At 41.6% G+C, this 27,854-nt stretch overlaps 4 protein-coding genes, 1 long non-coding RNA gene and 1 other non-coding gene across 10 annotated transcripts; 2 read left to right on the plus strand and 4 right to left on the minus strand.

The window, feature by feature from the left end:
• Positions 1-282: 282 nt before the first annotated feature.
• On the minus strand, positions 283-4,672 carry LOC122785251 (5-hydroxytryptamine receptor 3A-like). The gene is made up of 8 exons (XM_044050975.1): positions 4,595-4,672; positions 4,028-4,072; positions 3,820-3,929; positions 3,272-3,444; positions 2,991-3,151; positions 2,603-2,804; positions 2,115-2,273; positions 283-1,628 (listed from the first exon to the last, which is right to left on the minus strand). Exons 1-8 carry the CDS (start codon positions 4,670-4,672, stop codon positions 1,333-1,335), a joined length of 1,224 nt encoding a protein of 407 aa, XP_043906910.1. The 3' UTR covers positions 283-1,332.
• Positions 4,673-6,581: 1,909 nt separating this feature from the next.
• Positions 6,582-11,219, minus strand: LOC122785699 (5-hydroxytryptamine receptor 3A-like). 2 transcript variants are annotated; one of them, XM_044051606.1, is made up of 10 exons: positions 10,645-11,219; positions 10,196-10,434; positions 9,938-10,113; positions 9,766-9,810; positions 9,543-9,652; positions 8,938-9,110; positions 8,556-8,713; positions 8,280-8,481; positions 7,403-7,561; positions 6,582-7,098 (listed from the first exon to the last, which is right to left on the minus strand). In XM_044051606.1, exons 2-10 carry the CDS (start codon positions 10,260-10,262, stop codon positions 6,830-6,832), a joined length of 1,359 nt encoding a protein of 452 aa, XP_043907541.1. In that variant the 5' UTR covers positions 10,263-10,434; positions 10,645-11,219; the 3' UTR covers positions 6,582-6,829. The 2 variants fall into 2 exon arrangements, with proteins under 2 accessions (XP_043907541.1, XP_043907540.1); XM_044051605.1 differs by having other exon boundaries at positions 8,553-8,713.
• Positions 11,220-11,292: 73 nt separating this feature from the next.
• Positions 11,293-17,850, minus strand: tsen54 (TSEN54 tRNA splicing endonuclease subunit). Of its 4 annotated transcripts, none has more exons than XM_044051600.1 (12): positions 17,769-17,850; positions 17,322-17,480; positions 16,502-16,565; positions 15,680-15,763; positions 15,491-15,589; positions 15,331-15,383; positions 15,121-15,234; positions 14,369-14,825; positions 14,147-14,282; positions 13,439-13,499; positions 12,589-12,702; positions 11,293-11,723 (listed from the first exon to the last, which is right to left on the minus strand). In XM_044051600.1, the coding sequence occupies exons 1-12, from the start codon at positions 17,822-17,824 to the stop codon at positions 11,573-11,575; spliced, it is 1,548 nt and encodes a 515-aa protein (XP_043907535.1). In that variant the 5' UTR covers positions 17,825-17,850; the 3' UTR covers positions 11,293-11,572. The 4 variants fall into 4 exon arrangements, with proteins under 4 accessions (XP_043907535.1, XP_043907537.1, XP_043907538.1 ...); XM_044051602.1 differs by lacking the exon at positions 17,769-17,850 and adding an exon at positions 16,810-16,968 and having other exon boundaries at positions 17,322-17,386; XM_044051603.1 differs by lacking the exons at positions 17,322-17,480; positions 17,769-17,850 and adding exons at positions 16,810-16,968; positions 17,071-17,266.
• Positions 17,851-20,243: 2,393 nt separating this feature from the next.
• Positions 20,244-23,629, plus strand: LOC122785531 (pentraxin fusion protein-like). Its single transcript, XM_044051369.1, has 4 exons — positions 20,244-20,294; positions 20,370-20,440; positions 21,301-21,508; positions 23,009-23,629. Exons 2-4 carry the CDS (start codon positions 20,389-20,391, stop codon positions 23,412-23,414), a joined length of 666 nt encoding a protein of 221 aa, XP_043907304.1. The 5' UTR covers positions 20,244-20,294; positions 20,370-20,388; the 3' UTR covers positions 23,415-23,629.
• Positions 23,630-23,835: 206 nt separating this feature from the next.
• trnat-cgu lies at positions 23,836-23,907 on the minus strand. Its single transcript has one exon. It is a non-coding gene; the product is annotated as a tRNA-Thr (tRNA).
• Positions 23,908-24,267: 360 nt separating this feature from the next.
• On the plus strand, positions 24,268-27,525 carry LOC122784722. The gene is made up of 2 exons (XR_006362215.1): positions 24,268-24,436; positions 25,211-27,525. It is a non-coding gene; the product is annotated as an uncharacterized LOC122784722 (long non-coding RNA).
• The last annotated feature ends 329 nt before the right edge of the window (positions 27,526-27,854 follow it).

Consider the following 27,854-nt stretch of genomic DNA (forward strand, 5'->3'; position numbering starts at 1 on the left):
CTTGCGACCAGTCTTTTGCACACAGGGTACCGGTCTTAACCACTGAGTTACCCTCGGTGGTTAAAAATAAGGAATGTGAGAGTATTTTGAGGACTCACAATCAAATGTATGATGTACATTTTTCTTGAGCTTGTCGAGAACAAGGTCAAGAATATTAAGACCACCTGCTGTGTGAACAAACACTTAAATAAACACTGCATTTATTATTTGTATTCATTTATTTATTTGTGTGTAGTTGTTATTGTTATTATTACAATGATTATTTTTCTCACGGGGAATTGTTATGTATTGTCTACTTCACTTGCCTTTCCAATTACAGAAATGTCACTATTACATACAAACACGTTGGTTATACAACCATTCATTTACCTTTTTGTAATTAAATAATTGTCAGCAGTTGAGAAAATCACACTCCGACCAGGAATTAAAGACATAATATTAATTCATTATTTTATTTTTATTGTTCCACTTTGGTTAGGGTTAGGGTCACCACAGTGAATCATCTGTATATGTACATTCATTCATAGAAGTATGTGTTTACTTTATTTATTAAATCAACACACAGTTGGTAAAACCTTGTCTTTATTTCGGTCACTAGAGCACCCCCTGCTGGTTAAACAGCATATGACCAGCATGGGATTCTGATTGATGCTGTTTCACCGGCACCAAAACACAACATATGCTGGTGATATTCTCGGTCTGTGCTGGTTTTTCTAGTGTTTTTTTTCTGGACGTTTACAGTAATGCTAATGCTAACCAGTAAGCTAACACTTTCCCACCATTTACATATTTCCACACAACACACGACCGTCACTGGTACCAGATTAAATGCATCTATATGTTCAACCTCTCATGTTAAGACTTGCTGTCGCTCTTGAAATCGAGTTACAGGCGCGCGCGTCACGCGAGTACTTCAAAAAGTCAGGTCATTTGGTGACTAATGCTAGCAATACAGCTAGGTTTGCTAACTAGCAAGCTAATCTAGTCCATTTTGATAAACACATGACATAATAGTCCTTCATGCATTAAAAAAACATTTGCAGACACCAGTAGGACAGAACTCTGCATACAGCTTATTACATGTGACAGGTTTAACAGGAAAAAACTGGGGAGAAATACGAACAAAATAACAGTAAATGCTGCTGGTTTACACAAGCTGTTGTTGGAGCGGCCATGTTGAATTGGGAATTTACTAACTAAAAACCATGAGTTCAACTGGAATGCACTCTGTAGCTAACACAGACCAAATACAATGTCAACCCCATGGATGTCTTTTACTATATTTGTGATTATTTGAAGCTAAATCTGAAGATTTTTTTTTTTTTACCCCTTTCAAATGTAGTCTTGATTACTACATTTGCTGACCGCAGTCAAACAAACGCCCCCAATCCAGATTGCGTACATTAACGTCAAATAAATGACAACCGTTATCGCGTAGAGGACAAAGTAGACATAGTCTATGATTTCAGCCAGTCTTGCATAGCATCCAGGTTTGCTCTCATCTTTGCATTGTCTTCCTGTTTCCTGTCGAGCGGCTTTCACTTCCTCCAGGATGAGCTTCAGCAGGTCACCCTCACGACGCCTTGTCATTGGCTTCACCTGGCTTTTCTCTCCGGCTTCAACAGGCTCTGGACGGGGAAACATGATTTACCAGAATGAGATCAAAGATGATTCTGTGTCCCATATCGGGTTTTAACGCATACCTAGACTGATTCAAACCTCATATGGAGGTGGGTTCTAATGAGATTCTGATCGGATTTGTTTCAATCTGAACGTCTCGGTCGCTCGGCTAGGATTTCAAAGTGTCTTCTGCGTCACTCACAGCACGTCTCGAACAACAGCAACAACAATGACGTAGATCCAGAGAGACAGAAGTCAATTGGGTGGGTCTGTCTGCGCCACACGCAATCCTGGCGATCAGAAGAAAGCTAGTGCCGCGGCTCCACATAACCATTTGAGATAGAAACGGGCACAGATTTGTGTCGTCCATTTTGTGTATTTTGTACTCCGATCACTTGCAATACATAATGTGGACAGTTGGTCAGGGTCAGATTCTGAATGGGTGTGGGCTGCAGTCTAAACGAGGCCTTTGTGATGAGACTCAAGTGTCTTACCTGTGTGGCCATTGGCCTCCAGTTGAATCTCCACCTGGGTATTGATGGAGCGTCGGGTTCTCTGAGCACGGTAATCGTCGAGCCCCATGAGGAAGTCCACCAACATGGCCTCCAGGAGGCTTAATCCCACCATGATAAAAACAGTGACGCTGTAGTTGGCTGGAACAAACGTGCACTGGTCAGTAGAGAACACTGTCAAGGTGTGTTCACCCAACAAGCCATACATTTGTGTTATGCTGTGAGAAGTTGTGTAGAATTGTCAATCAATACAAGTACAGAATCTCACAGAATTGTTGTTCCTGTGGACTAAAGGCTTCTCCATACTTTCACGCACTCTGTTCCGCATCATAGGCCCCCCTTTATACCTATATCAGATAGCACTTCACCTAATACATATGATGTCCGGGGTCACCCCTTCCTTTACGCTACCTCCCTTCTTCTGCAAAACAAAGACTTCCAGCAGCAGACTACAAAGTACCCGTGCTTACCGATCAGTGGCATATACCTCTCCGTGGAGGGCAACATGTCCTTAAGAATGAGCAGAAGGACAGAGATGGAGAGGACAATGGTCACTTTGAAGTTCAGCTTCTCGTCTCTGATGAAGAAGGTGGCCAGGTCCAGCATCAGAAAGTAGAGCATGGGCACGAGTAAATTAATCACATAGAGCATTGGTTTCCTCACTAATGTGACCTGAAAAAAGAAAAAGTCAAATGAATAGGAAACAAACAGTGGACAGGGAAGCACTGTCCAAACATTCGCTAGTTTTCCATCAGTATTGGAATCAAAAGGAAACAGGGAGGTGGGAAAGTTGGTGCATCCAAAAAAGGTAAATGCAAATGAGTTCAAAAAAAAATAAAAAGAGACAGGAATTCTTACCGTGTAAGCAAGACAGCTTTGAAACCCGTCTGATTTCTTCGAAGAATATTCCAGAATGGTCAAGTTTACAAGTTCCCATTCTCCTGCTGTGATCATCAACGCTTCAGACACTGAAGTAAGGATCTCGTCGCTGTTCATTGTTCCAAGTTGGATTTCCTCCACTGACAGACAGACAGACAGACAGACAGATATTTAATCAAGTATGTTCCTATAAACCTTGTTAGTAGAGTAGGTACCGAAAAACTGCTGAGGAGTAAAATGCCGATCAGGTGAATTTTTACCGTTGTAGTTCACTGATGAAAACGAGATGTTGCAGTTCTGCGTGTCAAACGGGAACAGGTACAGATCGAGCTCACAGGTGGAGGTGAGGCGCTGGCGTCCCTGAGCCGTCACCAGACCGCCAGAGGTCACTTTGACCATCGGACTCTGCTGGATGCTTCCAGTGTCAGAGATGCTGGAGGGTACCAGAGGAAGCACCATCATACCTTCTGGGTTTTTATCACATTTTATCATATACATATATATATATATATATATATATATATATATATATATATATATATATATATATATATATATGTGTATATATATATGTATATATATATATATATATATATATATATACATATATTTTAAGACACATAAGATTGTAACTCCAATGCACAATCATAACTGCCTAAAAGACTTTTCTACATGTATGTAATCATGTGATTCTTCCCATTCATTCATACGTTGAAGTGTTACACAAAGATTCGTTTAATGGATGAGTCAATTGATTGATTGGTTGGTTGAATGAATGAATGAATAATGAATGAATGAATATACACACTCCTCGAGGATGCCTATGTCCGGGTGCCACAGTTTTGATTTCGGGATGACCACCTTGTCTATCCCACAGAAGTCTGATGAATTCCAAGTGAGGAATTCATCTCGCCATCTCTGGTTAAAAGAAAGGAAAGAAGAAATCAGGTTGGAGGAAAAACAATTCCGCGTCAAAGCGTCAAACACTCACGTGGCCTTGAACGCGGGACTCTTACCAAGTGGATCCAGATGTGACTGGTGACCGTTTGGGTCTTTTCTCCCTGCAGAGAACCAGCAGCACTGTGACAACAACTCACAACTTACTACAACAAATTCACTTTAAAAGTCCAGGGTGCAACACTTAGGTGCAGAGACTGAATATGCCACCCGTAGTTCTGCTTGTAACAGGTACTTGATAGCTTTAAAACAAATATCATTTGATTTGCATTTGCAGAGAAATCCTCCCTTTCCTGTTTCCAGTCTGCCGTCTCACCACTAGATGTCACTAAATCTTACACACTGGATCTTTGAAGGATCAATTCATTCACATCGGAACAAAAGGGAAGGACGCGGGTTGACATGACATTATTCCATGATCTCTGAAAAAAATATAGTACTAACTTAATGGACGTAAGGACGAGGAGACAATTTAAACAAATTACAGATCCAAGCTTATACACGTATTTCTCTCTGAAATGTAGAATTATAAAGTTTAAAATATGGAAATAAATGACAAAATGTGCTAAGTTATTGGCTAAATATATAGTTATACACTGTAAAAACAAGCCAGGGGATCTGCTTACCAGATCTACGATGCCATACAACAGCATGTCAAGCAGGACGACGGTGGGCCGCTTCCAGTTTACCACAGGCCGTATCATCAGAGCATCATTTGGCTTTGTCACGTTTAAATGTTTGAGAATGCCAATATATGAGCAGTCTGAGGTCTGACTGCCGGAGACACCTGCTGCTGCTGCTGCTGCTGAGGAAGAGGAGGGAAAACACATCACAAAATGATCTCCATTTTAACATTTGTCATCAAAACTCACCCATGACGGCTAGAACAGCCAGAGCCTTTCGTCCCGACATGGCTGTTTGCCTTCAGCTCGGCGTGTGCGCACCCTTTTAAACAGTGTGTCATATTAACCGTGGGACAAAAGGACACTTTTGAGGGATGTGATAAACTGCTCTGTCAAAAAAAGGGATAAAGCTTCTCTTTGTCCCGGGGCTCTTAACGCAGAAAAACAAATGGCGGGTGCACGACAGTTCAATTGTTGACCAGCAGCTGAAGCAACAGGTGTGCACGAGGAGGGTTCAGAGTAACCACACCAACAACAGAAGGCACAATATGATCAAATGTTTTCATTTAAAATTGCACACGATCATCTGCAAACACCTTGCGAATGTGCTGTGGAAGAACAAATGGTTGATCGTTTAAAATCAAATCAACTTTTCTACTCTGAGCAGTTTGGTTTTCGACATTGACACTGCGTAGAAATAACACGTGTGAGTGTCGCATGGACAGAGGTGATGTTGGGTCGGCAGTGTTTCGTTGACCTAAAGAAGGCATTCACTGGCTGTTCACCACTGCATCCTTTTATCCACGTTGGTCGGCTTAGTATCTTAAGTCGAGGGAGCATCCTCAACAGAATAAAATGGGCGTTCCGCAAGGCTCAATTTTAGGCCCTTTGCTTTTTAGCCTTTCTGTTGTCAAGCTCTACGCTGACGACACGGTAATGTGCGTTTCAGCAAAGACATTAAATGTGGCATCAAACGTTAAATATAAATCGCATTTAGTGTTGTAGTACTGGAGATCGGTCTTTGTGAAGGTCTCGGTCTCGTCTCGGAATGGACTTCATTTTTACTAGTTCTTGTCTCCATCTCAGACAAAGCGGACTTTATTTCAAGACCATAAAATCGCATGTGCATTTTTGGATTAACTTGGTAATATTATTACTGTGATTTTGCGTAAATCGTATTCGGGTACAACCTATAACTTGACTCATTTATCATTTGAAATTTTTCTCACCGTTAACGGCTGTCACTCCTCCCGCCCCCTTTCACACGCCCCCCACAAAAGTGCATGTGAGTGACAGGAGAAGAGGCCGTGAGAAGATGTCAGCCAACTCATCTATAATAAGATGTGGTTACCTGAATCACAAAGACTTTTTGTGCATAAATACCTGCAAAAGAAAACACAGCGCAACGTGTAAATTCTGCAAAGCAACGCTAACGGCCTTGGTCTCGACCCCGCAAAGTCTTGGTCTTGTCTTGGTCTCGATACACTGTGGTCTTGGTCTCGACTTGGTCTCGGTTTAGGCGCTCATTGAATATCAATCTCGGGTAATTTATGGGGCTTTATCAACAGAAGCTCAACACCTCAATGTCTTCATATGCTTCTCCATCAACAAAAAAAAAAATATAGCGAAAAAAACAGTGACAGTAGTAATAATGCAGCAGACTGGAGTTGTACTATGTTAGGTCCAAGTTGTACATGATAACAGGAAATTCAGTCTCCAATGTTTTATATTATTCCAGATTTTCTTTATAGAAAACGTCCTTATGTGTAATGCAATATTTTATTTGTATAGCTATGGAGTGAGTTCTTCTACAGTATCGTTCACCATTTTTTTCCCACCACTTGATTTTGTATTTATTTTTATTTTTTCCATATTTTCAAAGAGTTTAATTACTCTTACCTCCACCTTCGTCTACACAGTGACTTGGGATGAATAAAAGAGGACACAGAAAAATGATAATAATACTGATTTTGCTTAAATGAAAGCTCATTTAATAGGTCATCTGTACACACACACACATACTGAGGCAGAAGGCAAGGGACAAGGAAACCTGACACAACGCTGACACTTCATAATAATAATGTTTGTTTTCATAATTCGTACCACAAAGTGCTTGACAACATCAACAGATGATCATGGTTGCCGCGGTAACCCACATACAGATCAATGAAAGGTAACGTTTCGATACAGAGATGAAACAAGGGTCCACGTAAATGCAGGTGTTATAACAGCCCATTTTTAAAATCCCGCAAATTCAATGCCGTCAACCCACGCCAAATACATGCACACTAAATAAATGACAACAGCAATAAAGTAGAGGGAAAAGTAGACAGAGTTTATGACAATGGCCAGCCTCGTGTAGCGTCCAGGTTTTCTCTCCTCTTTGCCGGGTCTTTCCATTTTCTGGTGAGCAGCCTTCACCTCCTCCAGAATGAGCTTCAGCAGGTCCTGGTCTTTGGGACTCATCACCGGATCCACTTGGCCTTTCTCTTCAGCTCCTGCAGGCTCTGTACAGGAGACATGATTCCGAGTCTTCAGTGTTTCTCAAACTTTCTCTATTATGAGGACCCACTTTTTTAAAAGGATGGCAAACTCTTGCGCATGCGGTTCTCAAACTGTGGTACGTGTACCACCAGTGGTACGCAAGCCACCTCTGTTGGTACCTGGAGGAGAATCTACCACCACCTATATTTGTCTTTGGCAATCACCAGCTTAGATGAATTGACTCCACTGTGGTGAAAAGCTGTAAATCTTCTACAATGAACTTGACAACAGACTTACAATATCAATATCCAGAGAAAACGATCTTACCAGTGTGGGAGGCGACTTCCTGCAGAGCCTTCACGTTGGTGCTAACGGAGCTTTGGTCCTTCTGAGGATAGCAATCATCAAGCGCCATTAGGAATTCCACCAGCATGGTCTCCAGGATGCTCATTCCCACCAGGGAGAAGACCACGACACACAGGTTGGCTGAAACAAACGTCGCGGAGTGCTGTCGTAAGCCGCCGACACTGCACTCACACATGTGCAATGTCACATGCACGTCAAAACATGCTAAAAATTCCGTTTGCGTGGTATTAAAGTATTAAAGGGTCACTAAGTAACCTCTTCCGAGGCTAACTCCACCCAATGCCTGATTTTGAAAAATGCCAAGAAGTGGGCTGAAGCCGAGTGAGGGAGAGGAGGGAGAGTGGGGAGCAATGAAGAGCTCACTTTTGAAAGGCGACATAAACTAAGTGTCAAAAAACATTGGATATCGGCAACATATGAGATTTCTGCCTCGAGATCTGCAGTGTGAACGAGATAAACTCCAGAAATTTGGTTCCAGATGTTTTCAGAGTTTGCAGGAAAACCCCTATATCAGATATTACCATTATACACTGTATAATATATAGAACTGTATAATGGAAAAGCTCCATATGTGAGTTTTCCAGAACTGCCTCCAGCTCCATAATGACATTTACAGAAAACAGCTGTAGGATCTCAGTAGGAAAATCCAAGCAAGCAACTACATTAGGGTCCTGTCTCCTTCATGTCTGACCCAGGCTCCACCCCCTCACCTGGTGTCGTGCACGCCTCTGACACAGATAATCTATGTTCTTCCTACGCAAGTGAGTGCACGTCTGAAAACATCGGGACAACGGACAATTTCAGGAGACGGTCAGTACTTCATGTTCCCGCGGCTCACCCATCAGCAACATCCTTCTGTCAGTGGACGGCAACATGTCCTGAAGAATGAGCAGCAGGACAGAGATGGAGAGGAGGACGGTCACTTTGAAGTTCAACTTCTCCCCTCTGATGAAGAAGGAGGCCAGATCCAGGATCAGGAAGTATAACAGGGGCACGATTAAATTAATCACGTAGAGCATTGGCTTCCTCGTTAGTCTGACCTGAAAGAAATCAACAATATTTCATTTAATGTGAAACAAACACAGGTGAGCGGTGGCGTGCGTCTTCTTACCACGTACAAAAGCCTGTTTCCGTCTGTTACTATGGACGTATAAGGGATGTGAATAATGGTCAAATTGTCAAGTTCCCATTCTCCCTCTGTGACCATTAACGTCTCAGAGAGAGTCGAAAGTACAGCAGCGTTATTCAGCGATCCCAACTGGAGAACATCACCTGTGAAGATAAACAAAAGAATGGCCTTACGTGGGATAGTTTCATTTTGGGAGTGTGACACAGACTGGTGTAAACAGTTGACTTCCTGGACCAAAGTCCATAGAGAAAATCTAGTTTTACAGCACAGCACGAAGGAGATGTTGATCCACTCCTGGCTAAAATGGCTATTTTGTCAGTGAAGCAATAGCCTATAGCGAGTCTGCAGCTGATCAGGGGAAATTTACCAGTGTGGTGCATGGATGAAAATGTGATGTTGCAGGTCTGCACGTCAAAGGGGAACAGGAAGAGGTCGAGCTGACAGGTGAAGGTGAGCCGATGGCGAGCCTTTGCCAACACCCAACCAGTGGAGTACAAACTGACCAGTGGAGACTGCTCGACGCTCCCACTGTCCGAGACACTGGAGAGACGAGCAAATGACCAAAGGTCATCACCAATGTGATAGGGGGGGGAGAAAAAACACATATTTTCTAGCTCTATAAGAAAGAAAGAAAGAAAGAAAGAAAGAAAGACCGACGCTGCCCTCACATGTGCGATGGAGGCATCAACTGAAACACTGCTCATTTATGACCAAAAGCCGATCATTAAAAAATGCCAAATATCGGCCCAACAGATTTACCGTTCTACCTAATGTTTAAACTCAATCAATACATCGTACAAACAACTCTCTTTATAACAAAGCTGTTCACCCCACTGCAGGTGTTTTAGACTTTAAACGGCAGACACCACGTCCACTATTACATACGCAACATTAGCAACTTTTGCTTAAAAAATACTAGGCTAGCCTCCGAAAGTTGCCCCCAGCATCAGGCAGACGATCGGCTGCACGCACTCCTCTTGGATGAAGATATCCGGGACCCAGAACTTCGATTTTGGGATGGTCAGCATGTTTATCCCACAAAAGTCTGATGAATTCCATCTCATGTATTCATTGTTCCAAGACTAGGAAAAGAAAAATGGAATCATGTGAGCGTTTGAGAGATTGAATGCGGTGCTGAAGTCGTCGCCGGTAGACGTAAAGCCAAAGGACGTTGGTGTGTTGACATCATTCTTACCGTCTGGATCCAGGCGTGGCTGGTGACAGTCTGAGACTTCTCATCCTAAAGACAAGAAGCGACACCGTGACGACAAGTCAACAAAAACAGCCAGTTGTGATGCTAAACAGTCTGGAGTGCAAATTCAAAATCCCTTTTTGAGTAAATTTAGTTTCTCAGAAAAGGCGCTTACCAGTTGCAAGATACCTAACAAGACCAAATCGAGCATAACGGCGGTCGGCGTTGTCCAGTTCTTCACGGGTCTCGTCAGCGATAGGGCTTCATCACTCGACGTCAGGGTCAAATGATTGAGGAGGCTCAAGTATGAGCAGTCTGTAGATTGACTGCTGGAGACGCCTGCTGCTGTTGCTGAGGAGGAGGAAAGAACAACTCCTCAGACGCATGGTGGTGACACCTTCAACCTTTGCCAAAATCGAATCTTACAACTCACCAATAAAGGCAAGAGAAGCCACGACCGTCAGCCCCAACATGGTCCGTCCGCAGTCCAGTGTGTGCATGCGACCGACTCCCGCGACAAGACTCTTTTTAAACTGTCACCGAGTCACTTCAAGCGTGGAACAGAAGGACATTTGCATCAATGGACGTAATTAACTGCTCTTTCAAAAAGGCTTCTCATTGTCCACTGACAAATAACGAGAAACAGGTGTGCAGTTTGGTTTCACCGTTGACCTGCAGATGAAGGAGGAGGGTGAGAGCGACCACACCACAAACAAACAAGCAGGTATGCAATTGAAGGTTTTTATTTAAAATTGGAAACAAAGGACGTGAACAGCTGCAGGGCTTGAAAAAAAAAACGGAACGTTATCAGCTGAACTCACTGCCGACTGATGCAGTTTCAGTAGATTGTATTAAAATGAGTCATCGTTTGCACACACACACCAGTAAGTGATAATGAATTTGGCCGCTCTGCACTTATCCCATCCTTATCACACACAAGCCGGATGCAGGAGCAGGGGGCAGCACTTATCTGCGCCTGGGGAGATGCCTTGCTCAGGGGGCATATCCCAGGATTAAACCAGCGACCTTCAAGTTACAAGCCCAATTCCTTTCCTCTTGGTCATAGGCTGCCTTCAAAGGAGGAAACCAACAAAACGACAAAAGGAAACATGGAGGAAACCATCAAAACGACAAAAGAAGAAGTTATTGTGATCAATATTAAAAGGGATTGTTCAGGACTGATTTCACAATTACACAGCTTGAGAGGATAACCTCAATTCAGCAACTTATCAAAAGACTGAAAGACTTTTTTGGTCAGGAAATTGAAGTTTGAGAACAGCTACACTCTCCTGCACCAAAGTCCATAGAGAAAATCCATGTTTTTAGCACCAACCACCAAAAGACATAAAAAAAACCCCCCCACATTTGAACTTACTGATGAAGGCAGCAGTGGCTGAGCAACATCTGTGTGCCATGACGCAAAAAACGCTCATTTTCTCTATGGAGTTCGGTGCAGGGAGTGAGCTGCTTACAGACGGACACAAACACGCAGCTTCCAGTACAAAAAAAAAAAAGATACAGTAGACTTAAGACAATGTACTTTTTATTGAGTGATAATTTCGGTGCCATCACTTTAAGCAAGCACATTCACAAGGCAAACAGCGGAACCTTCGACCACAAAATCTAATCACGTCCAAGTGAACTTTGCATAAGACAACATGCAGCAAAAATGTCATATTTTTGCTTCACCCGTCACAGAGCCATTGATCCCAACTTTGGCACCAAAAATGACACAACGATGTGAATGTAACCCTTTAGGAAACAAACTTTTTTTTCAAACAGATGCAGATTCAGCTTCGAGTCCTCCGTGTCAGGGATACACGTCCAGTGGCAGCTGGAAGTCTTTGAAGGTGTAAAAGGAGATGTCGCCATAGTCGACCACAGCGAAGACTACGGGGACGTCTCCCGTCTGGGACGCCAGCAGCTTGATGGCTCGCAGGTCGGGCACGGGGCCGTCGAAACTGAAGCGCAGCAGGGACAGACGCACATCAGAGAGGCTTCTCACCAGACCAGACAAACATTGTTGAGTCGACACACAGCCGAGTACAAATATTTAAACTTGAGTAAATGATTTGCATATAGCGACTGAGGGGGAAAAATGTGGAAGGAAAAAAGGGCGCTCTCTTGTTTTGTAATGGATGGACAAATATTTACGGGTTGTAAAAAACTATGGACAATCTCCTGCTATTATAAATTAACTTTTTTTTTATATTGGAAACTGAAGTTTATAAACCGCTCACTCTCCGGCACCAAAGTCCATCGAGAAAATCCACTTTTTTTTAGCTCACGGGAACACAGAACCCAAACGCCGCCTCGTTTGGTAGGCGTGCGTCACCCAAAGAAAGGGTTTTAAACCAAATAAGTGACACATCGGATCTTTAAACTCACAAACGGAGGGGGGGCAGCAGATCAATAACACCCTTGTCCCGTGATGTAAAAATGCTGATCTCATGTATGGAATTAGGTGTGGGGTATTCAGCAGTTTACAAAGTTGTGCAAAACATCAGCTTCCAGTCAGAATGGGCTTTCCAATGGTTGTGATTAAGTGGGCAACATTTTTGTTTGGCAGCATAGTTCAGTCAGACTTTCATACAACCACTTTTAAAAAAGGGTTAGGGTTAAAAAAAAAAAAGAGGACCAAGCAAGATTTTATTACCAATTTTCTGTCATTTCCAGGTAACCGATGTAATTACTGATTTATATTACATTAATGTAAAAGAGGCATTTATCTCTGATGGCTGCCACGCGAGTCATGTATCAGTTGTTTTCTGTAAACTGACGCTGAGTCAACAGGCTCTCTGATGGTCTCATTGTTCCATTACTTACCTGCACACACACATGTGGGAGTAAGGTTTCCCCGGGTTGCTCTTCTTGAATTCAGCCACCGAATCTGGTTGGTAAACACTGAAACAAATCCCCCACTCGTCCGACTCTTTCAACCTGAGTGAACAAAGCAAAAGCTTGTCAGATTCTGGACAATGCGTCACCTGGGGAGGCAGCGAGCCGCTCAGCTTTGTCTCACGGCCTTTGTGGGTTTATAAATAAAAAAAAGAAAGAAAGAAAGCGAGACAACCGCGATTCAAATGAAGACCAAACTCTGATTTGTCCTTCTTTGTCACAATGACCAGACAGGCGCCACACAAACTCGCACTTGAACGCTATATTTTCATGCTGCAAAATTGAATCAATGCATGTCACGTCAAATTGGACACACTGACCGTAGGTGTGAGTGTGAGAGTGGGTAGTGGAAGTTGTGTTCCCACTAGCATCCCACTTTTTTAGTCCCTGCTCTGCCGAGGTTCCAAGCGAGCTAAGGAATCTTTTTAAGTTAATTTATTAAGTTTTTCAGTCTTTTTTGTTTTGGTTTCAAAATAGTTTATTTATGTAGAGCAATTGACAACATTTAACCTGGCCCAAAAAAGAGAAAAAAAGCATAATTCCTGAGAGTAAATTAAAGCAACACTATGTAAATTTAGCTGAGCAATGACACTTGCGTCATGTGCATATACACGCGTCAATGCAACGTGGGCAATAGAAAGCGATTGAATGCAAATCTCGTGTTACTAATCCTGTAATTATTGTTCACTCTTCTTTTCTTTTGCCTAATCTCAGTCTTTTCTTTTTTTTTAAAACCAGTTTTCAATGTAAACTCAAGAAAAAAAGAAACAAATAATACCTGGACACCCCCTCGAGTAAATTTGTCGACTTAATCACACTGATTTTTTCCAACAGTTCCCCTGGAATAAGAGAAAATAGGAGAGAAAAGAAAAAAATCAGACACATGGTGTTGCTCTAAATTAGACTGTGAATGTGCTTTTAAGGTCCAAGAGGCAACAGTGACAGCTAAATGACAGGTGTGTTGTTGTTGTTATGTGTAACAAGTCATTTTTTATTCCAGACCTGCAGCGATCCGTCATCTTAAACGTTCCCTACACTACACAAGCTGAATCCCGAATCTTCTGTACTCAGTTGAGGGCTTGTTTACTCGTTTAGGGACACAACAGCTGTCCACCATATTCATGTTATATAAATATGGACAGTGAAAAGAAAAGTTGCCTGACATATTAAAATAATAATAATAATAATAATAATACATCGTATTTTTATAGCGCTTTTCTAACACTCAAAGACGCTTGACAAAACAAAAACAAAAACAAAGGACAGGATATTACCTGGTATATATGCATCTACAGATTAAAACGGAATAGTTTCCTGTCTATCATGGTGTATAGTCCTCCATTTTGAAAAGCATCAGGGATTAAAACCGAAAAAAACAGAGGCTTGACAACAACTCACAAAGATGGAGTGTCATCATCGCACCGATTCTCAGGCAGAATATTGAATAGTGGACCTTTATAGTTAAATCAATTGCATGTGCTCTCACTGGTGGGGAGTGGCTGTCTTGGGTCATGTAAAGGAGTGACTTCTCTGTTCCACAAGTGTGCTGGTCGACCGTCACATCTACTCTGCCGCCGCGCCATGAGCTCCTGATACTCTGTCCAGTTTCTGCACTGCTGAACCTGGAAGGCAGGAAGACAACACCGTCATTCCCCGGAAAAGACTCTTTCAGTGAGGTTGGGTCTCTTTTGAGTCAGCTGCTACAAACCTCTCTGTCTTTGTTGACGTCCCCCCGCCGCCTCCGTCTGTCGTCTTCCCTCCCCTGCTCCTTTGAGGACATCGCCACCTTCCGCAGGTTTATTTTCTGCCTCCAGGTGGCAACGTCACAGACTCCCACAGCTAAACCCCCCGGCAACAGCGAGGGGTCCGGAGACGTTAGGCTGTCGGACAGAGACTCCCTAGAGCCCAGGTCAGGGAACGGGATGGAGCTAAAGTCCCAGCGGGAGGAGGAGGTAGAGGTGGTGCTATGATTTGATTCTTTGCACTCGAGAACATCTCCCGCCCACCAGGTCCGACCCCCATCTTCATCTGCTGTACTTGTGGCGGAACACTGGACCTCCAGAGTCTCTGGAGAGGTCGTCAAGTGAGACCCGGGAGGTTTTCCATCCTTCTCGTCCTTGTCCACTTCCATCATCTCAGTGGTGGAGTCTTGTTTTTCAGTACGACTGTGGCAAGAACACAAAAAGCTGCTTTCAGACGTGCACCCAGGAGACTGTCCAGAATAGGCTGACTGTATATTGTCTACCATTACAGGTTTCAGTCCAAAACACTGTCATGTTGCCATATTTCTGGTGATAGCCTGTGCTTATACAGCTTCCATTTCTGATAATTCAGCAATTTTTTATCAATCTAAGCCCACGTAGTGATACAGAATATGAGGTCTGCTCATCATTAGTGTAAATACTGCCTGATCCTATGGATGAAATAGATTATTTAACAAACACAGGGTGCTGGATGTACCTGGATGTTGGCATGGGGGTGGGGCTGACACTGCGTTTCCTCTTTAGCGGTCTCCCCGCTTTGTCCTGTGACTGAGGCAGGTTCAGCTGCCTCGCGTACGTCGACGGTTGAGAGCTGCGAGAAGCCACGAATCAACGTCATCCAAAAAAATCCCCACAACTCAGTTTCTCCAAAACACAAAGTGCACAGAAGCTGTAAGTTTCCCGTTACCTGGGATCAAACCTGTGCACCACGTAGCCAAGCCTCTTCAAATGCCCGAACACCTTCGTGAGGAGAGAAAGTCGTGAGAACTGACAAATTGACGTGTGAGATTTCATTATGCAAACAAACTGGCATTGTGTTTGCCGTGAGTGTTCCATGGAACTTGTACCTGATACTGAAGGAGGCTCACGGTGTTGGAGGACAGAAATCTCTCATAACCGTCCTGAATGGAGAGCGGCAAGTCCTTATAGAACACCTGCAGGTTGCCCTATTCACACAGTGACACTCAAACAGATCAGAAACGTGCGGTTACTGCAGAAAGATTGTTATTTAAGCAAGAGTTTTGCCTTCCACTCACACACTCCATCAGGTACAGAGCCTCTTCAGGGAGGAGATACTGTTTGCCATTTGCAGAAAAACCCATCGTCTGCCAAAACTTTCCCTGTGTGAAAAATATATCATTATAAATGATAACTACTACCACAAATTTAAAAAATATTACAAGAGTTGATGGGAGATGAAGCCCAGTAGTTTGTCATGAGGCGTGTGAGTATTTATTGTTTCTTCCACTTAGTGTGATACCGACTATGACCACTGATGCATTTTATTTTAAACGCACATCACTGTTGCAATGGTTTCAGAAATGGGGTCTTGTATTGTGAACATTCAAGAGGTTTTGTTTTGAATGAACAGAAACGGGAACTTTGACGCAGATGCTGTGTTCTTTAAGTCACTCCAGAAGCTAGCAAAAACTGGTAAATTAAAGTGTTGTTAGAGTCAGATGCAGGTACATGGAAATAGTAGGGCTGCAACTAACGGTTATTTTCATAATCAATTAATCTGTTGATTGTTTTCTCGATTAATCAAGTACTTGTTTGGTCCGCAAATGACCAAACCTGGTAATGACGATGTTCTCGAATGTGTTGTTTTGTCCACAAACTAAAATGTCAAATCCGTTTTCATGATTTATTTGTTATATTGTTGTTATATGGAGCAAAGAAAATACTGTGTACCCCTGAGTTTAAAAAACATGACTACGGGTCACGATGGAAGAATTTTCAAAAATGCTTTTGCCTCTTTATCAGAACATCATTTACCATGGTTGTGCGTCGGCATTTGAATCAGTCAGCGTTTGTATGTGAAGGCAACGTAAATTTCTCTGAACAGAGAGCGCACTCACAGCTGGAGACTGAAGCTCCACAACTTGGTCACTTGGAATCCATGTCGCCTTTACCAGGTTTCCTCTGCAGGAAAACACAATAAGAACACACACCTTAGGTCACAGCCTGACTCTGCTGTTTGTGCATCTTCTTAAGACAGTTAACAGGGCACAAAGGCCTCCTCAACTGTGGACAGTGCAGATTTGAAAAAGGCATGCTTCTCCTTGATAGTGCAATCAAAATATGGTAGTATGAGGTCCCCACAAATAAAATATATGCCAGCTTCAGTCAATAATAGATTAAGAAACTATTAAGTGCTTTATCTCACCATTATACAGCCTTTTCCTGCTGGAAGCTGACGTTTGTAAATCAATCACTCTCCTGCACCAAAGTCCATACAGAAAATCAGCACATTTTGCTCAAGAGGACCAAAGAGCTGCTGGTCTACTGCTGCCTTGTGTGGTACGTTTGTGTCCCTTTGGTTAATCTGAATGAAAGGATAACACATTTCAAATTACTGATGGAGGCAGTGGTGGATCAACAAATCCAGTGTGTATGGACTTTGGTGTGGGGAGAGCGAGTGGCTTACAAAACTGTATGAACTTTAGTTTCCTGTTGGAAGAGTGAGATGAAGCAGTGGACATATTCTTAAATGACTATGTATATTTCATTAAGTTTCGCCGGTGAAGAGCCTAATCATCCGTGTTTTCACTGCTAAAGCCTGAGCTGTCCCTTTAATAGTTCACAGTCTGTGTATGAGAGAATTGTTTGAGTAGCCCTTAAACTCATCACCGAAGAAGAATCAGAGCCAGAGACTGTGTTGACATGACGTTCACTCACAGCCTCTCCACTCTCTCCTCTGACGTGAGGCTCCAGTGTTCACTCAGACTCTGCTCGAGTCGCTGTCGCTGCTCGTCTGAGTCGTTGGGGAAGAAGTCCTTCTGTCCCCTCACTGGGATCTTGTGACACCTGGACCGGGCGGCAAACAACTCAGATGGACTGGAATTAAAAACAAAACACAGGACAAAGATCAGCTGTAGTTGCAGCAGCAGCAGCAGCAGCTTTCCAAACGTGACTTTATTCCAGCTTCCCTGGTGGTGATAAAGCTACAACTTTTAAGCTACTTTTCCACATATGTGTCTCTACTCCATCACCCCATGTCCAAACATGTGGACAAAACAACCGCTCAAAAGCTCACACAGCTGAGGAAACTGAGAGGGGACAGTCGCTGAGTGACACCGACGTTTTGTTTCACACGTATTTACGTTGTTTCGGGCGACAACGCACCTTAATATTTCGCTGTATCGGCTTTCCGCGGAGTCCGTGCTGTTCCGTTCCGCCATGTTTGTTGCGAGTATGGCCTCCTGCCCCCTCCATGACGTCACGTCCCCTCCGGGTCCTAAAGCCCGCCGCGTTCGACATTCACTTTGTATTAATCTATACTAATTTCTGTTGTGGCTAAATGTCTGTATGTTCCTATTCTTGAATAAAAAGTTTTTAAAAAAATAATACATAAAATAAAAAGCCCGCCCGCAATAAATATGTTACCAGCAGGACTTACAGATGCTGGGTCACACCGAGCTTTGTTCTTCAGTTTACATATCTTGTTGTTTCCTTTCCCTAGTGATGTCACAGTGATGTGATGATACAGATGATTTATAGGGCTGCCAACAAAAACCTCCCTCATAATCTACAGACATTATTCCTGAACAGAGGGGAGGGACACAATCTAAGAGGGAACATGAGGTTTAGGCAGAGAAGGGTAAGAACTACATTAAAATCCTTTACTGTATCGGTCACGGGGGTCAGACAGTGGAACAATCTGGATGAGGGGATGAAAAAATCAGCAAAACTGAGTGTATTTAAAAAGAAGTAATGTAGAGATGACTATTAATCGATACAGAATGACACAGAAGGAAAGTATGACAAAGGTCAGGGACAGAAATCTGTAGACACTGTGGGAAACGGCAGGGGAAGCAAGGTTAACCAAACAAAAAAAAAAAAAAAAAAAATGTCGGAGTTGACTGTCTAGAGCTAGACCATATCTCTGAGTGCTATCGGATGCTGAAACATGTTTTCTTTGTCAAAATGTCATTAAAAAAAAGAAATAAATAAAAAAAAGAAAAAAAAAGAGAGGAAACGAAATGTATGATGATAATGGGGGCGGGACTAGTTAAGCTTTGCTTCTCCCGCATTCCCTTTCGGTTATGTATATTGTGTGAACTGCACTGTTATGTGATGAGTGATCTAAATGTCATGACCGAAATAAATAAATAAATAAAATAAATAAATGTCATCGAAATTAAACGGTAATACGTGAACGGCTGATGATCGTCAGTGGCAGCTGTCTTGGGATCAGGAACAGGCCCTGAACTCAGAAATTCCGAGTTCTGATTACAAATGGAATGCACCACAGGTCAGATATTTAACTTAAAGCATAGTCAGCTCTAACTATTGGGGCTTTTCCATTATACAGTTCAAGCACTACTCAGCTCGACTCTCCTTCTTCTTCTTCTTTTCCTTTCGGCTGCTCCCTTCAGCAAATCAACCTCCTCCATCTCACCCTGTTCTCCGTATCCCCCTCTCTCACACCAACTAACTTCATGTCCTCATCTCATTCTGGCCTCTCTGACCTTATCTCCAAAACATCTAACATGTGCTGTTCCCCTGATTGACTCATTCCTGATCCTATCCATCTTCATCACTCCCAAAGAGAACCTCAACATCTTCATCTTTGCTACCTCCAGCTCTGCTTCCTGTCTTTTCCTCAGTACCACTGTCTCTAGACCAGGGGTGTCAAATTAATTTTTGCTTTTTTTCTCCTTTGTTTTACATTTAATGAAGGCTATTTTTACAAAACATGAAATTTCTTGAGAAATATAAGTGCAATTTCAACAATATCGTGCCTAAATGTACTATTTACACATCACACTGGATCTAAAATGGCACAAACATTTAGTCACAGGTATCTGGAAGAGAAAAATATTGTATTTGACATTACGTTTAGATTGTAATCGTAGTGTGAAATTTTAACAAATTCATCCTGTGGGCCGGATTGGACCCTCTGGCGGGCCGGATCTGGCCCCCGGGCCGTATGTTTGACACCCCTGCTCTAGACGATACAGCATCGCTGGTCTCGCCACTGTCTTGTATATCTTTCCTTTCATTCTGGCTGATACTCTTTTATCACACATTATTCCTGACACTTTTCTCCAACCATTCCAACCAGCTTGAACACATTTCTTCACCTCTTTTCAACTCTTTTTTTCAACTCAGCTCGAAAAAACTCTACTTATGTAATAATAATAACATAAGTAGAGTTTTTTTTCTGCTTTTCCATCAGTGATAGTACCTGGTACCTGATGTTTTTTTTAGTACCTGCTCTGGTGAGGTTCCAAGTGAGCTGAGCCGATTCCCGGTCATGCAGGAAGTACTGAACGATTCATTGAACAAATCTTTTTTCAAATCAACTAATTCTAATGATTCAGTTACACCAAAAACAACTGCTTTACAAGTTGACAACCTTGGCCACACTAAGGAGGTTCTACAGTAATGGAAAACAACATGCCTGATCCCAAACCAAGCAGGGTCAGTCGAGTCAAGTATTATCACAAAACTAATATTTTACAGTGAACTGTAAACTGTGTTGTTTAAAAGTCTGAATATTGACCTGTTCACTGAACTCTGCATTTTAACTGATAATTCTTTATGCCATATGGACACTGGCCTGACACAATCTTAAGTCAACAGAGTCATTTTACCTTTAAAAACCCCCAAGTGCTCATTGTCCACAGCTCCACAACAGCACAGCAGGTAAGCAGCTTCATTTTAATTTAACACCAGGTCATATCACCATGTAGTTTTAAAATGCTTGATGCGCTCTTTCAGTGTCTGCAGGTCTGACAAGATGCGACTTCAAGCTGCCATTTTCCTCATCGCCACCTCCGCGGTGTTGGCTGGTATGTGTGAAATCTTTCACATGCACAATATTGAACAGAATGAAAAATGTTTGGCAAAGACAGTGGTGGAAATCTTACGGATAGGCAACAAGAGCTAAACAGGTAAATTCATTGGTGAGATGGAAAAAAGCAGCAATTTTGTATGACTAATGACTGGAATTTCAAATTTTCAGACTTATTACACATTTGTTTTGCATGAAATTCTATGCTGATTGACATGGGGTCTCAAAACCAGAATGTTGAATTCATTTCCCAAAAAGATAATCATTTTTTGTGAATCATTGTTTTGGTATTTGTTTCATTTTCTATGCACCCCAGTCAAAATGCCTCAGCACCACTCCAATCACATACGTACAGTAGAACAGTATTTCTGAACACTAAAATGCTGTGCTTTAGCTACTGACATATTTTCAATATTAGGTGGAATAGAGGAAGCTCAATACCCAGAGTTAAATGCAATGAATTCTAGACACCACCAGATGGAAGCAAACGTTCTCAAATCAGAACCATTCTTCAACAGAAGGTCTAACTTTCATCACTGGTCTATCTGGAGCCAAATTTGATGATTTATTAGGTTGAATAGTTTAAACATATATATTAAAACTAATATATGTATATATATATATATATATATATGTTTATAAATATATATATATATATATATTAACATATATATATATATTAACATATATATATATATATATATATATATATATATATATATATATATATATATATATATATATATATATATATATATATATATATATATATATATATATATATATATATATATATATATATGTGTCTCCATTTATAAAGGGGGTTTCTGTTTCAATTTGTTTATCTCTCTCTCGCAGGGAGCCTGGCCGTAAAGTCCGCTGTGTTTCAGAAAGAAACAAGTTCCAGCTACCTGGAATTGGTCCCTCTGAAGTCGCTCAGCCTCAGCGCCTTCACGCTGTGCATGCGCGTGGCCACCGAGCTCAAAGGAGAGCGCGAGGTCATCCTGTTCGCGTACCGCACCAGAGACTTCGACGAGCTGAACTTGTGGCGAGAGCTGGACGGCAGGTACAGCACTGACAACAACACTACCACAACCAAGTACTCCACAGACGAATCAGTACTGATTTGAAAATGTAAAGCTGTAGAGTGGAGACACAGAGTGATGATGCGCTTCACATCACTACTGATGGAGGGAAGGCGGAAGCATAACAACGAGCTAGTGAAGTGAGAGCATCTGATAGAGAGCATCCTCACCGCAGGCATCACTGTCTGGTACGGGAACACCACACAGGCAGAGAGGAAGGCCCTGCAGAGGGTCATAAAGACTGGGGAAAGGATTATTGGGACAAAACTTCCTACCATGGACTCCATGTATGCGCAGCCTTGTAGGAAAAGAGCAGAGGGAATCATCAGAGACCAAAACCATCCAAAAACCAGATCAAAACCACTGAACTCTCTGTAAACTACCAGACACTACCTCACCTAACCATGTGTAATATTATGTGCAATATTCCCTCCCTGATAAATGTGCAATGTCAGAAATGTGCAATACACCCCATAATCTGCTGTATAACTGTATATTTCTTTATTTTTATTTCCCCACATCTTCAACATTTTTTTTATTATTACTTTTTATACTTTTATATTTATATTTATCCTTAAGTGTGTTTATGTTTCGTACTACTGACTCGTAGAACCCGCACAAGATTTCCAATGTGCCTGGACTGTCTGTTTAAGCACAAATGGCAAATAAAAACCTTGAACCTTGAACCTTGAACCTTGAGGCAGCAGCAAACTTTAGGTTAAATAGTTAATCCTGGTTCTCTGAAATGCCCCTCAACGTAGAAATTCTGACATCCAACTACAACTGGAATGCTACCAGAATGAATTTTGAAAGAGACAGTTGGAATATAGACTGTCTAAGGCCGCGTCTCTACTAATAGGGCTGAAGGCTGTTCCGCTGCGATCTACCCCTACAACTACTTTACTTATACTTGTCTTACGACAATACTCATTGCGTTCACAAGTCCGATTTCAGTCAGACTAAGACAATAATTTAGTTTTCTTAATGTCATGTAAACACGTTAGTCCGACTTAACTCGAGCTAGTCTTAGTTGGACAAGCATACCTGGATAATGCAAGTCATAGTCTGATTACTCCTGCATGTATGCACTTAGTCGGACTTGGTGTTCTGCGCATGCTCCGTAACAGGAAACTGATTCAATATGCACTTACTTATAGAGAGATACAGTGCCACCTTTGGAGGCGGAGTCAGATGTGCACATCGATAATTATTGATTTTTTAGTCAGACTATGGTCTAAGCTTGAATAAATAAAAAGGAGTGTCATTATTACAACAATGCCAGTACCACTGCTAATTGTACTCCAGTTCTCCAGCTTCTACTGAAACGTCCTCTTCAATACTACAATTAATATTTCTCTTTTAACACTACACTCCCCTGTGCTGCTGCTGTATACACACAAATGCCCCCTCAATAATGTTACATCATTTCTGTTCATGAAGACCGAACAGAATTTACATGACTCTTGTCCCCTTGTGTCCAGATTGGCTTTCTACCTTAGCGGAGAGGGCGTTTTCTTCGATGTCCCTCAGCTTGGGGCCCTGGAGACTCACCTGTGTGCCAGCTGGGATTCCAGCTCTGGCGCTGCTACCATCTTCATGGACGGCAAGAAAAGCTTGACCAAAATTTACAAGAAAGGACACAACATCCGCTCTGGGGGAAAGGTCATCATCGGACAGGATCCAGACTCCTACCTGGGTGATTTTGATGCCAACCAGAGTTTTGTCGGTGAGATCTCAGACGTAAACATGTGGGACCATGTCCTCCCTGCCAGCACCATCCAGGACATTTACTCAGGGAAGAGGGGGCCGAGAGGGAATGTTTTCGACTGGGAAAATATAGATCTTAAAATAAGGGGATCGGTAGATGTCATTACTTTTGAGCTGTAGATTTCAGGCACCTGTATATCTGTGAGAATTACGGGTTGTTGAACAAATGTATGTCTGTGAACAAACATAATTGGCACTGAACTATCTGCCAGCTTCAAAATCTTAAGAATATCATGGAGTAGACTGGATTTTCTGACTGTTACCTAACGTGTGTGGTGCTCTGTAAATCACTCAATGGTCATTGTTATCAATAAAAAGAAATTGTATGACATTAACAATGCCTTTTTTGGTGGAATATAAATTGTGTATGACAGATAACTAACACCACTCACCCAATTTATACAACACACTGTTTACAGCTCATATTTTGTAGTTAATTAATTAATAACACTGATTTTCAGGCGCATCATAGGGTGGAGCAAACCTGCCAAAATGACACTACATTTATACTCAAAAATTGTCAAATTCACCACACTTTGACAGGCACGGACGGGGTTCGAACCCGCGATCTTCGGTTTACGAGACCGACGCCTTACCACTTGGCCACCGCGCCTGACAGTGCCGAGCGGTCACAATGTCGAGATTTAATCCCCTACATATAGTCGGTCTGACCTAACGATGTAATATATTCAATTTTTAAAAATACCATACTGTCTTTACTTTCCTATCCATCGCACTTACATTAATTTACGTCCACGTTGTCCACTCTGAAGAGCAGATTATAAATGAAGTTTGTCGTTATGTCAGCTTGGAAATGTCATTGAAACATGCTCCGAAACCTGTCCCACCTGAATGTCCCGGGGAATTAAATGTTATCTACAAGCATTGTTTCGTCGATTATATTTTTGACGGCCGCCCAAATTAGACAAAGTGTCAAATGTCTGACGGAGGTTTGACGTGCCTTGGCCACCATACACGGGGAGGAGAGAGGAGGGCACACACGGAAGCAGCTGAAGCGGTTCTGTGTCCCTGAAACAGAAACATGTGAAAGTTTCGCGTTTCGGATGTTTGGAAGTTTGTTCAGACTTCGCGAGGAACAGCTAATGCTGTAAATAACACTACGGAGATTTCTTGAACAATTGGTTTGTAATTTTGTTTGTTAATGTGAGATAATGAATGGTGTAAATAAGCTAAAGTGTTAGCTTGCTAGCACATAATAGCACATAGTCTCTTCGATATGTGTTTGTTGGTTGTGGATAATTCCTACATATTACACATATCAATCGGCAAATTTTGCTGCCGTGTTAATTTTAGATTCCACCGATCTCACTGTGTATTTTCAGTTTAAATGATATTATTTAGAGTTCTTGTTAGCCCCAACGCCTTCGCCAAATCGTTTGGAAAATTCCTAATACCTTATTAAATCCGTTTAAATCCGTACTGATAGACATCCTATGTGTGTGATTAACACGAATTAATTGTTTCTACATATAATTATGAGCCACTTGATCAATTCGGCATATAAAACAGGGGATCATAAGATTACATTTTCTTTTATTCAAAGCTCGGAGTTTATCAATTTATATATATATATATATATATGTATATATATAAACATATATGTATGTATGTGTATATATACACATACATACATATATGTATGTGTATATATATATATATATATTATACATAGCTCAATTTGTTGGACCTAAAATATACTCCCGATCACTTTTTAAGTCCCTGTGTCACTGACATGTTTGTGTTGTTTTCTTCAAGGCTTAGTTCTTGTGTCAGTAACAACAACCAATCAGAAGTAGAACTATGGGGAATTAAGTTTAATTTCCCAGGAAATACTCAAGCATTGATGTTGCAACTTCTCATTGCTTAGTTTAAATCATGATGTATGCTTGTTCCAGTTTTTGACAGCGCCCGATCTTCAGCTCAGCACCATTGTCTGCTTCACCATGCCGCTGGTGGTGGATGCCATGTGGGCACTGTGGAGCATTGGGGCTGGCATCTATGACTACTTCCACACCAGTGCCATGGAGGAGCGGATCCATACGCTGGAAAACGCCCTCACTATCCATCAGTTTGTGATCACAGCTCTGTCGGCAGGCTTCATCCTGCTCATGATGTACATACTGTGGAGAAAATACTAAAATGTCTCCTGGGCTACACCAACCAAGGCCCGGCATCCACTAAATACCTTTCAGTACACAGGCAAGTTTCCACCCAGATGTTGGGAAGAGACAGTTTTTTTGCACAGCACAAAATGTATGCTGCTCATACATGAAGATTAAACATGTTCAGTCGGGACATCCTGATCAAGGTCAGGAGACAGGCGGGCAGCAAAACAAAAGGAAAAAAGAAGCTTCATGAGGACTTGTTGTCTCTGAGAACTTGATTTGTTGTGTCTCACTGTGTTTTGGATGTTAAACTGGCCTGAGGTTATTTAAAGACCATTCATCCATCATCAATACCTCATAATCTTGGACGGTTGCAGGGGGAGCTGGAGCCATTCCTAGCTGATAGTGGGGGTATACAGTACATGGACAGACATTAACCCCAAATAGAGATGCAATTTTGCACTTTAACATTTTCTGGTGCCAAGCTTGAAGGTCTTTTTTGTCTAGTTGATAATATTCTGAGGTTATGCCCATAACCTAACACACCTTATCAATGTGTTTTGTCAAAATTGATGATCAAACTTTAGTAGGATGACCAAGAAAAACCATGTAAATGCTAAAACAAGCACAAAGTCACAATAGCAATCTAATCTGAAGATCCATAAAAAGAAGACAAATTGTAGCGATCACATGGGCAACTTCAGGCTACTAATTGCCATGCAAACAGAAGAGACTAGTTTTTACAAACTTATATTTATTTAAAATAACCACATTTTTAAATTGTATTGATTCCCGTAAATTGACGTAATTATCTGCCTATTATACATTGTAATCATGATTTAATCACCTCTGCCCTGAGATAACAAAGGGCCTTAAACAATCTCCACCTCTTTGGTGACTCAATTTTCCAGAGCTGTGAGGAGTCATGTGCTGAGAATCCAGTCTAGACACACTGTAACCTAGATTTTGACTTTAATCCAGAGCTACAGCGAGAGAGAGAAGTGTCGCAAGAAGGCATAACGTAAACATTCACACAGTTCTTGAGAAAATCCTAAGTGTTTTCTTGCAACAAAACATACCATAGTCATGTTTAGGAGTTTACACAGAAGCTACTGCAATTAATGAAGTGGAAGATTTCTATTATTGTGTTCCAGTTGCCTCTAAAGTCGGTACTTTTTATGACATACGAGGACTTGAGGAGTTTATGCAAATTGGGCAACTTGGAATTACAACTTTAGGGGGCGCTCTAATTGAACCTTCCTCCTAATTAGGAATGCACTATTATTCTACAAGGTCCAGTATGTATGGATGAGTCGCCTCTAGTGGTGAGACTGCAGATTGCAACAAACTGATGAGGACTCCTATGCCCACCTTTTAATTTAGTCAGGGAACTATAGTGGCCTTTGCATTCTAGAAAGGATATAAACACTCTTTCACAACTCTTCCACTCTCTGCTTCTTCCTCATCCTTCATTAATGCATCAGGTCTATGTGGACGTTCTGCTACGTTTGCTGTCGCTTCTGGACGATGGTGGCACTCGTTAAGAAAGGCCTTTGCCTCAAGTTCATAGTAAAGGCTTATTTTAAATCACTGGGAAAAAAAAACTGCCACTATAGCCTCCCAAATGTTACACACTGCACGTTTAACGAAATTAGCATAGTAAATGAGGTGATAATATTGAAAAGTTGGGTTGTGAATAAGTTCGTGGACGAACAGTTTAAATTCTAGGTTATAGGTGGATGTGACTAATTTTTTATTGTTACGGTGAAGCAGAAAATATCCAAGAGATGCCTTTATCTGCTGTGGTTTGCACTTATTCTGGTAGCAGGTTGAAAACAATTACATTCATATTGTGTGTGTGTGTGTTTATTAGTCTATAGCGCAAGTTTCCTGACTAATTGTTTTAAATGTGGTCAAGTAATGTAATCAAACATGTAGGTCACTTTTTGATCCTGTTGTACTTTGTCGGTGCACAGTACCAACCACTAACATGGCTACTACTAAAGGGAATGTGTTCAGAGCTCAGAGCCACGTGTTTTTAATTGTGCCCTTTTTGTTCACATCATGGTTAATGAGTTGTATTTAAATAAAATAATTTAAAACAACATGTTTTTATTGTTTTTACCACCAAACAAAATCTCCAGGTTGTCTCATAACATGTAAAGATCTGACACCCACACACATCATATTGACAAAACATAATAATAACCAGGTTTTGTTTCTGAGGTGGTCTACTATCAGGGTGAAGTGGAATTTGCTTGTGGAAAGTTTCCTTTTAATAACAGTCTGGATTTAGGTGGAATATATTTTAATAATGCTATTTCAGAGGGCTTTTATTTTTGAAAGTCTACATCCATTGCTATTATTTTGAAATTGCACACTCTTACGTAATGTCTAGTATATAAATGTCACCAATTTTTAGTTGGATACATTA

Source organism: Solea senegalensis, linkage group LG19, assembly GCF_019176455.1.
Source record: "Solea senegalensis isolate Sse05_10M linkage group LG19, IFAPA_SoseM_1, whole genome shotgun sequence".
Lineage (NCBI taxonomy): Eukaryota > Metazoa > Chordata > Actinopteri > Pleuronectiformes > Soleidae > Solea > Solea senegalensis.

Bases quoted from the DNA above. Each gene is read 5' to 3' on its own strand.
- LOC122785251 (XM_044050975.1), bottom strand. From the start codon at position 4,672: ATGATACGGCCTGTGGTAAACTGGAAGCGGCCCACCGTCGTCCTGCTT. The intron at 4,073-4,594 runs GTAAGCAGATCC...GGTTCTCTGCAG, and splicing joins TGTATGGCATCGTAGATCTG to GGAGAAAAGACCCAAACGGT. The intron at 3,152-3,271 runs GTAAAAATTCAC...TCTGTCTGTCAG, and splicing joins TTCATCAGTGAACTACAACG to TGGAGGAAATCCAACTTGGA.
- LOC122785699 (XM_044051605.1), bottom strand. From the start codon at position 10,262: ATGCACACACTGGACTGCGGACGGACCATGTTGGGGCTGACGGTCGTG. The intron at 9,111-9,542 runs GTGCGTGCAGCC...TCGTCTCTCCAG, and splicing joins GATATCTTCATCCAAGAGGA to TGTCTCGGACAGTGGGAGCG. The intron at 8,714-8,937 runs GTAAATTTCCCC...TTATCTTCACAG, and splicing joins TTCATCCATGCACCACACTG to GTGATGTTCTCCAGTTGGGA.
- tsen54 (XM_044051600.1), bottom strand. From the start codon at position 17,824: ATGGCGGAACGGAACAGCACGGACTCCGCGGAAAGCCGATACAGCGAA. The intron at 15,590-15,679 runs GTGAGTGGAAGG...CTGTGTGAATAG, and splicing joins CTCTGTACCTGATGGAGTGT to GGCAACCTGCAGGTGTTCTA. The intron at 15,235-15,330 runs GTAACGGGAAAC...GGCTTCTCGCAG, and splicing joins GTGCACAGGTTTGATCCCAG to CTCTCAACCGTCGACGTACG.
- LOC122785531 (XM_044051369.1), top strand. From the start codon at position 20,389: ATGCGACTTCAAGCTGCCATTTTCCTCATCGCCACCTCCGCGGTGTTG. The intron at 20,441-21,300 runs GTATGTGTGAAA...TCTCTCTCGCAG, and splicing joins CACCTCCGCGGTGTTGGCTG to GGAGCCTGGCCGTAAAGTCC. The intron at 21,509-23,008 runs GTACAGCACTGA...CCTTGTGTCCAG, and splicing joins TGGCGAGAGCTGGACGGCAG to ATTGGCTTTCTACCTTAGCG.